The sequence below is a fragment of the Charadrius vociferus genome, unplaced genomic scaffold (assembly GCF_000708025.1).
Source record: "Charadrius vociferus isolate BGI_N301 unplaced genomic scaffold, ASM70802v2 scaffold758, whole genome shotgun sequence".
NCBI lineage: Eukaryota > Metazoa > Chordata > Aves > Charadriiformes > Charadriidae > Charadrius > Charadrius vociferus.
The window spans coordinates 1,674,921-1,684,478 of record NW_009649934.1 but is presented as its reverse complement, the minus strand read 5'-3'; the positions used below and the strand labels follow the sequence as shown (position 1 = coordinate 1,684,478).

The 9,558-nt window shown below is 43.0% G+C and overlaps 1 protein-coding gene across 2 annotated transcripts in view; it reads right to left on the bottom strand.

Annotated features, from left to right (window-relative positions):
* Positions 1-5,397: 5,397 nt before the first annotated feature.
* The window catches only part of PRKCD (protein kinase C, delta), a 30,311-nt gene continuing 26,150 nt past the window's right edge, over positions 5,398-9,558 (bottom strand). For both annotated transcript variants that reach the window (XM_009891249.1, XM_009891251.1), the window contains exons 14-17: positions 8,270-8,408; positions 7,613-7,801; positions 7,231-7,359; positions 5,398-5,928 (exon numbers count right to left, since the gene is read on the bottom strand). In XM_009891249.1, coding sequence (XP_009889551.1) covers positions 5,770-5,928; positions 7,231-7,359; positions 7,613-7,801; positions 8,270-8,408 — 616 coding nt within the window. In that variant the 3' untranslated portion in view covers positions 5,398-5,769. The remainder of the gene's footprint in view (positions 5,929-7,230; positions 7,360-7,612; positions 7,802-8,269; positions 8,409-9,558) is intronic.

Genomic DNA, 9,558 nt, shown 5'->3' with positions numbered 1-9,558 from the left:
GAGCGTTAAGTAGCAGCTCAGGTCCCGGAGAACGGAGAAGGTGTCGCTGAGCGCCAGGCGAGTTGGAACGAACGCGCCTCCCCTTCACTTTAAGACATTTCGAATGTGATTCAGCTTCTTTGGAGAAAACCTGTAGTTCTGGATAACTCCCAGTGCCGAAAGGTATCAGTAAAAAAGATTAATGGGAAGCAGAGTAGAGTTGGGTTTTGATTTTTCGTATGTAAATTGTGCAGTTTCAGTGGTTTTTATTTTTCATCTGTGGATACTGCAAGATGGTTAATTGCCCGTGTCAATTTTACTGTCAGATTTTAACTAGATTTTACTTTGGTTTTTTAAGTGTTTTTCCAAGAGTTCCTCTTATTTTTACTGTGAACGATTGCCTAGAATTACATGGAGATTTTTTTGATGGCGTATTTAACATAGGTGAAATTCTACATTTTGAGCATTGGAGGCTTCGTGTTGCAAAACTACTTCAAATGGGGAAAGCCTGTCGGCTCTGACGACTTTTCTGTGTTTTAAATGAGCTTTGTTTTTTCCAACCACAACTTAAAATTTTTCTGAAATGGGTAGACTTTCCCCTTGGAAAGGAAAGCATTAAAGCTACCTGAAAGATTCTGCTGTTTTAGCAAGATTTTAACACTTTCCAGGGGCCAGCTGTGTTTTGGAGGGCCGTGGAAGACCCGGTATTAAGTGGGGGCCATGAGTGTGAGCGTAGCTGGTGGCTGGGTGATGGAGAGAGGGAGGCAGGCAGAGAGTCGTCCTTTCTGCTACGGTTACAGGAGGGGATGAGCAGCTCTTCTGAGACTGGAAAGGAGGGGAAAAGGATTCCGACTGTGAAGAGCTGGAGAAGCTGCTTGTCTTATTAGTGCTGTCATTTATTTTATCTTTTTAGGCAATTTTTGGAATGAATTTCAACATAAAAGTACATGTTTCTCTTTTATAGCCACATTTAATATGTACATCGGGAAACAGTACAGAAAGGTTAGGTGGAGTTTAACCCTTCTAACAGCTCTTGCAAGAAAAACACCAGGTAAATTCTGAAATTACTTTTAACGTGGCACACCTGCCTTGGGTGTTCCCGTGTTGTTTTTAAGCACGTTCCACTATTCCAATTCTTCGATGTTCGTTTACACCTTGTGAAACTCCAGTGCTAAAAATGGAATTTTCAGTGTCGGTTGAGGCCACGACCTTTTAACTGTTTTAAGTGGACGCGTATTTTGTGAGTGTGTTAGCAGACAGCTGAAGCGAGCTGCCAGCACTGCTGCTGGCTGTCAGCTCCGAAATGAGGAGAGCTATTCTTTGGTAGTTGGACTGTGTTTTTTCTACAGACTTCAGTTCAATTAAGTGAGCTTTTACCATGTATGTTGTTGGGGCTTTTTTGTTGTTGTTGTTTAGGGTTTTTTTTTCTTAATTCCTCTGTGAAATACTGAGCCCTTGTAACTTAGTTTTGCAGGCAAGGGCTACATTGTCTTTTGTTTGTGCAGGGTTTATAAAATAACATGCTGCTGTTGTGATTTGTTTCAATAAGCTAATTTCAGCAATATATTCAGCTCTGGAAGTAAGCCATACCGTACTGCTAGGTTCCGTTTCAGAAGAGGAATGCGTAAGGTACGGAACGACCAGAAACACTTGCTTCAAGCGCTGCTGTCTAAAGCTTTGTGCGTGCGATCCATGCGTTTGGTCATGCCCATCTCGGATCTTTATTAATTCAGCTGTGTCTGTAGTTATTGTGTGAGGAGAGACCACACAGTGCTGCTCGGAGAAGTTAATTTATTGATGCGTAGTTAACAAGGCCACCTTCATGGCAAAAATGTAAAAGTAATTTCCCCTCCCGATTTGATGTGTGTTCAGCGTGGGAAAGCTGGGCTGTGCTCCAGACACTTCTTGCTCCTCCGGACCTCCACCGTCCAGCCATGACCAGGAGTTTTTAAATTCAGAAAGTTGGAGTTCATCCATAGTTACAGAGGGCAAATCCCAGGAGACTGTATTAGAAAAGCAGGGTTTTACGGGCAGACTGTGGTACTTCTTGAGCTTGGACAGGGCTGAAGAAATGTGGTGGAAGGAAAGGTTTTCTCTGGTGAGAGCTGCTCCTCTTCACTGGTGGCACAGCTTGAGGTGTCTCCCCTCTCTTCTCTCCTTTGTTTTCCCTCTCTCAACTTTCAGAGGTGCTGTAAAATTCCTTGAGGCTAAATGTTTTCTGTATAGTAGGTATTTTTATAGCCTGCTTTTGAATATACTGTGATGAGTGTTTTACTAAGTTGGGTGTCCAGTAAAAAGAATTGTATACAGGTGTGTAAATAAACTGTTATGCTGATACTTGAAGAGAAAAAGAAATACGAAGTTGTCTGTTCTACTTTAGGAAGGTACTAAATTACAGACTGCATCGACCCCTTCTAGCGGGTGAGAGCGAGTATAGACAATGAATGTAGATTTGAAGCGAGTGATCGGTTCTCCCTGGGGCGTAACCACCTTTCTGGAGAGGCGCTGCCAAGACTTGCAGATTATGGTCACTGTCTAAAAGCTGTGCGCGTCCCCTGCCCCTGACTGAACCGTCACTGACAGCGTCCCCACCTTGTGTATTTGTACCCGTGTTTATTTTACTGCCTTCTGACTGTTAATGCACTTGCTAGCTCAGATGCAGTCTCTCAAACGGGATTAAACTGTCTTTTCTTACATCGTTGGCCTTCGTTGTAATCTTTCAGACAAATGTAATCATTTGACCTTTGATCCAAGTAATAAAGATCAAATGCCACAACGTGTGATGATGTGTGTTTCTCTCCGTGTCCGTTTACAGTAGCTGAAGTTCCAGGTGAGTGTTCCTGCAGCTCAGCGGGTTTCCACAGGTTTCAGAAGCATAGGAATTGTAGTGGGGTTAAGAAAGCTTATATGTAGGCGTAAGAATTATGTTCATTTACTCCATTGGTTGGTTTACTTTGGCAAATAATTATAAGTAAAGTAACAAACTCAATAACTGCGGAAGATGTTCGAAGCTGTTGAACAAACACAAGTCAAGATTTGCACGTAACAGGAGAAAGGTAAGACTTTATTAATTTTACCTGGTCATTGGTGGTTTAAGATCTGATGCTACACTGTTGTTATATTGTCTTCCAAATACTGCTGCTTTTTTGGGAGAGCTGAAAGCTAACAGCAAAATGCTGCCTTCTAGTACAAATTTGCAGGTAGATGCCATTAAATTTGCAGGGGTGCTTGTCATTATGAAGGTTGAGGACAAAATTAATTGCTACTTTGTGGTTTAGAATTACGTATTCAAAATTTCATATCTTGTCTATGCTCTTGGGTGGTAACCACTTGTATCTTCTCTGGTAGGTGGAAGGAGTGTTTTCTTTGTTTTTAACTCTACTGTGTATTTATGTTTGCGTGGGAGGTAATTTTGTTTGTTCTAGAGCTTTTAGGCTGTTTTCTGGACAAAATTCTTTAATAGCTTTGTCTCACCATAGCGTGAGGATGGCCCAGACCGTGATCCTTGAGGGAACCCATCTGTTTGCTGTTGGCCAGGCGGCCCTCGGGCACAGCAGTTCAGGGAGGAGATCCCCAAAGCTGTGTGACCGGCTGAGCGTTCACTTCTGGTTGCTGCAAGGAGCTAATGTCTGCGGCAGGGTAGTTCCCTGATGAGGCGGCGCCGTTAGCATAACGCCCCTGGCTCACCAGTACTGTGCTGCTGAGGAGGAGGAAGGTAGTCACTGCTCCGGGGCGCAGAGGCGTCTCTGCCCGGGTGTGGGAAGCGCAGCCGGGCTGGTGGAAGGTGCGCTTGTGGCAGCAGGAGCTGCTCCGGGGAAGTTGGTCAAATCCCATCTGAAAGTTGCTGTGTGAAGACCAAGGTCCCTCCTCAGCAGGTCTGGCACCCGTCACTCCGCAGCACAGCAGGTGAGTGCTGTGAGCAAAAGTTCCCACAAGCAACAATTACTACTTGTAATTCATTACAGGTTCTTGCCCTCCAACTACCCAGTGCTGCTGGCAACCGTGTCCGCGACTGCTTAAATAGAAAAGCATTTCTGCTTGGGTGCAAGCATCCAGCACACACCTTTGAAGACAGAATAACTTTCTGGTGAAAAATGGCAAACCAGAAATGACTTGGTAGGTTACTTGAAGGGGGGAAAAAGCCCCAAGTTTGCTGCTGTCCCTGGCAGCAGCTCGCAGCGTGCTGTTTGCTCCCCTGTGCCGAGGGTTTGTGTAAGTGCGTGCGGTGGTAACTAGGCAAACCCCGTCTGTTTGGAAATGCCAACTGTGTTCTGACTCTTCCAGCCTCGCTCTGCTGTGCACTTAGATGACATCCAAGTCTTACTGGCATTACTTGAACTATAACAATAAGCCAGAGCTTTGTTTAGAAGGAAAACAAAGGCAGCACTGTATTTTTTTGAGTCTCTACAAAATCTTGAGGGGGGTGTGTGGGATTGTGGGTGGTGCTGCCTTTCTCCTGCTCTTTCAGCAGGATTAAGTCTGAAACTACCCAGAAGCGACAGGGTGCTCCTGAGAGTCTGCAGCATTGTGTAACTGTTGGACAAACTGATACTCACCAGTACATTTTTTCCTTCCTGCTCAGTGGTGGAGAAAATTAACTTATTTACAATAATGTTAAAAGATGGAGAAAGCTTTTCAGGCACAAGGCACCTCGCTTCATTCGGTATTTTACTAACTGACTGCAAGAAGAGTTTTGGAAGGAGCTTTGCAGTAATTACGTTAGTTTTTCTTTGCCATTAATGGTTAAAAATCAAAACTCAGAAGTAGGTATTGCAACAAAGCAGGATCTGGTTTTGTGCCCTTTTTACAGCGTGTAGAAGGAGCCACAGCTGTGGTATTAAAACCAAGCAAATAAAACTGGAAGAAAGGGTTTGTGCTCGGCCGGCCATTAAGCAAGATGCTTCCTCTTGGGCAGAGCAGGGAAGTGGTGCTAACGCTCCACACGGTCGTTACCTGATGATTTTCTCCTGGTGAGCTGCTGTGAGCGTTGCCTATTGCGATTCATAGGAAGTGGCGTTTAACAGCAGAAACTCGTATTCCCAGGCAGCACACTTGCCTAAGTACTTGGTAAGTACTTAGGCTGCACTGTTTTAGGCTTATACTGCCTCAGAATAAATACAGAGTATGATCAGCGAAGCCTGACTCCGCTTGGCACTGACTGCTCTGAGACAGACATTAGAAAAAATAGAGACTTTATAATATAACATTAAAAAATAGAGACTTTATAAGGAAGTACTGAGTGGCATGGAGCTGCTTCCCACAAGAGCTGGTATTACACTGAATCCGTCCTTAAATATTTGTGGGTTTTGTAAATGATCAGCATTTACCTATTACTATTTTTTACTAGTTTATAGACAACTGGAGTTTAATTGTATATTCTAGAAAAGAAAAAATCCCAAAGCCATGAATGAAAGTTTAATGTAACTTTCTTTTAATTGAAGACAAATAAAAGAACCAAGGGCTCAAACACTTTTTAAAAAGACATCTTCTGTTTCCCAATGTCTTCTCTCGAGCAAAATATACAGCATATATATTATATATAACTACATTCAAGTACCAAACAGAATTTACATTTTCCCAAATAGAGAAAATAATGCACATGATTCACATACCTTAAACCCAACCATGCATAAAAGAACACTGCCAATAAATCAGCAGTTGGACATAATCACACTATTGTGTATTATTCTGAAGTATCAACAACATAGTTGGAACACATAACACTTAGCACTTGGCAGTTCTCGGGTTATAACGTTTAACCCTGCTTTAAAGTCTGACCCTCTCAGAGACTTACTTTTCTAAGATCTGTTCAAATTTAGGGTTAATAAAAGAAAATCCATCAAATGCAGACTGGTCCATGGACTCAATCAGGTTTTTGTCACTGTAAGACAGTTTTGGCTTCTCGCTCAGAAATTCTCTGTCAAAGTTGTTGTAGTCGCTTGCTGACTTCTGTGTTAAACAGAGAGGGAAGATAATTTTAGACAAGCTTTGTCATTTCTTCCAGAACAAGTTGCTTAAATATGAGAGGTTAGGAACTTCTTTCTTGAGCTCCCTCCCTCTTCCCCTTCAGAGAAAAAAAAAAAAAAAAAAAATCTCTTTTTTGCCTATTTTAACAACACTGTAAGACTGTAACTGTGAAATTCCTTATCGTTAGTTGAAAACAAACAGCACCAGGGCACTTGGGAAAAGAACGTTTCATAGAATTACCCAAAGATTCTCTGTTGACCAAAGCGAAGTAGCACTTACGTTTAAGCCCAGCATTTCTTGCTGTTAACCAAAATTTTTAAATTCCTGAAAGCACTTGTACACGGAAAAAGCGACGTCCTATTGCAGCTGATTTGTGACTGAATAAAATATTTGTGCGTGTTTCATAAAAATTCACATTACTAAAGACTATGTTTTAAACTTTGAACCTCCAAAGGTTGGTAGGACTTTTATGTTTCCAGAGTTCCCCTTTCTATAGGAACATGCAAGATGGAGCCTTCTGTTCTCGACAGGGACAGCTCTCCTCCATCGAGTACGTAAGTACACTTTAAAGAGACTGCGTTACCTCCAGACCATTTTACCTGTACCAGTAACAGGGTGGAGGAAAACTGGTTTGGATTTTTACCCAGGTGAGATGAAGCAGCATCATCCCAGGGTGATACAGACCGAGAGTAACACACTGTCTGTTCTGTAGCTGTTTTTTCAGGTAACATTAGGTACGTACATTACAAATGGTTCTAAGTTCAGTAGCATAGAGAATGCCTCTTGCCCACTTGGAGACTCTGGGATGGTATGTAATGCTTTGCAGAATGCCTGTGGGCAGTGACCGACTGAGTAGCCCCAAGTTATCGGTCCTTCTCCCACATGGCATTACAGAAGAGAAAAACACAATAAACTATCAACATTTCCAACACTGAGGCATATAAAACACTGTATTGTTCCAGTGATCTAAAGATTTAGGAAGGATGGATATCAGAACTACTAGTTGACTTTTGCTGAAGATTATAGTCCTGAAGATTATTATCTGCTCCTTGAGAGAGTATAGGAAAACACTCTTAAGATGATTTCAGGTGAGTCAGAGGAATGTAGTGCACCTTTTTATAACAGAACCATTCAAGAACAATGGGGTTTGGGATATGTCACCACCTCATTTATCAAATATGAGGGGAACCTTGCAGTGGAATAGTTTGAGCAAGGTAAAGGAATCGCCCCTCACCCCGAGGCTGACGTGCAGTACTGCTACAGAACAAAGAACAACCCACGTACCACTTTTGGCCTGAAGGGAGGGTCCACCTCCCTCTTCTCCAGCGCCGTCCAGTTGATGGTTTTGAAGAAAGGATGGTCTCTGATATTCCCGGTCACCCCAAGTCGTCTTGTTGGATCCCTTTCGAATAGCTGCAAGAGAAGATAACCCGCTAAAGCCTTACATTTCTCAAAAGGTAGGTGGCACTGGAAGAACAGTGGGTATACTGCTAAAAGAACACAAGTTGCTAACAGTAAGCAGACCATTAGCAATTAAGCTGATCTTAAAACCAATTAGGCTTTCCACTTGTAAAAGGAATTTGTTTGCCACTAACCAGCTCCTTCTAAAAGCCTAGATTTGTCCCTCCTAGGGACTGCGACCCACTTGTTTATCTTCAAGTCCTACCTTTTCTAATATATCTTTTGATTCCTTGGTAATCCAGCGTGGGTAGTGAGGGGTGTCCACTCGGATTGACTCAAACAATTCATCTTCATCATCCCCATGGAAAGGGGATTGTCCAATGAGCATCTCATACAGCAGGACCCCAAACGACCACCAGTCCACAGAGAACGTGTACCTCAAACCTTGCAGGATCTTGTTCCGCAGAAGTGCAGAGGAAGAAGTACAAGTAATTAGCAAAAGGCAGCAATATATACCAAAAAACAGAAGAGGGATTTTAAGAGAGAATCTTAAAAACTACGACATTGGGTGGGGGGGAATCCAGCTATTTGCCAAATTGTTGCCACTGACGCATACCTGCAGTTTTATCCTTGGCTGCTGTTTGTGGAAACGTGGACAGCTCAGCGAACAGATCTGTGCTCTCATTCAGAAATTTTCTCCATTAACTTTAAATAATCATGGCTTTTTAAACTTGCAGCTATAGAATATTTACAAATCTCAAGTACCTTCCATAGAGAACTCAGATTTTTTTTTTTTTTCTGTGCTAATTAGACTTTGACGTTTCTGAACTATTAGTCTACAGAGGGATGATTGATCACAACGGCCATTCTAACATGAGTGTGTTAAATCCATCCCTGCCAGACGTGGCAGTGACATACTGACCTCGGGAGCAATGTAGTCTGGGGTCCCACAGAAAGTGCTCGCCTTGTTCTCACCAACAACGTTTTCTTTGCACATTCCAAAATCAGCTATTTTTATGTGGCCTTCTTTATCAAGCATCACATTGTCCAGTTTTAGGTCTCTGCAAGAAGCGTTAAAAAACAGGGGAGTCATTTTTGTATTCAGCTGCATGCGGTTTCTTCACTGATAAACACCTACCCCACATTATACACAGAGGCTTTTCAAGAAAATAGTCACCCATCAAAACAATACCTACAAAATAGTACATTTGTACCTCAAAGGCGTTAGGGAAAAGGGAAGAATTCTCACTTGTCAGAGTAAATAAGAGCCTGAGGTGTATATATAGCGTGTGACCTTATAATCCTCAACGTTCGCTTTCAGATCCAAAAACGCAGCCAGTGCTTCTGTTGCTGCTGGAAGGAGGTGCGAGTTAATGCCCCACCGGCTGACACAGCAGTGCTCCACCACCTCCCTTCCTCAAAAGGAGGCTTGTTGGATTCTTAGAGGGTTTGGCAGGAGCGTGGAAGTCTGTAGCCTGCCCAGCTTTTAATACTACCTGTGACTTGTTCCTAGTTACAGCACGAGAGGGTTCGTGTGTTGTGGCCACAGTCTGAAGCGTCCTAATTCATGTCTTTTTTCAGAATTACACTATTCAATCAAATAAGAGCTTTTTAACAGCAGTTTCCAAAAGCTACATTCCCTCCCTTTGGCCGCGATGCATTTTTTTGTCCATCTGGCTGCAAAAGCACATACCAAGGAGGGCAGGCTGAGGAGGAACTGAACAGCCCTTCTGCTTACCAAGAAAGAGTTGAATAGAGCAGATAATTTTACGTGAGAACAGGGCAATCTTTTCTCCTTGGTACTTTACGTTCCCGGTATCGGCTACTTGCACTGCTCAGACGGTGAGCTGCAGCTCGACACAAGAGTCCCTGATCTAATGCAACGCACCATAAATCCTTCCATGTTTGGACACCAGCTGCTGTTCACCTGAGTAAACTGAATATATTTGAGATGGGGAAAACTCATGGTAACTTTGGGCACTGCACTCACCCAGCTACAGCGAGGTCTAAAAGCCTTTGTACAGACGTGCCCTTACATGCAACGCCTACCTAAAACTGCTCCAAGTCAGGGTCTCTGATTACACTGGTAAACACCCTCTGTGAGAGGGCAGGGGGAAAAAGAAGTACTTTTGGTTTTGGTGGTGTCTTGTTGGGAAATGGTACTGTTTCTCTGAAAACATTTCATACTGTGAAATCTCCCTCCAGGAACAT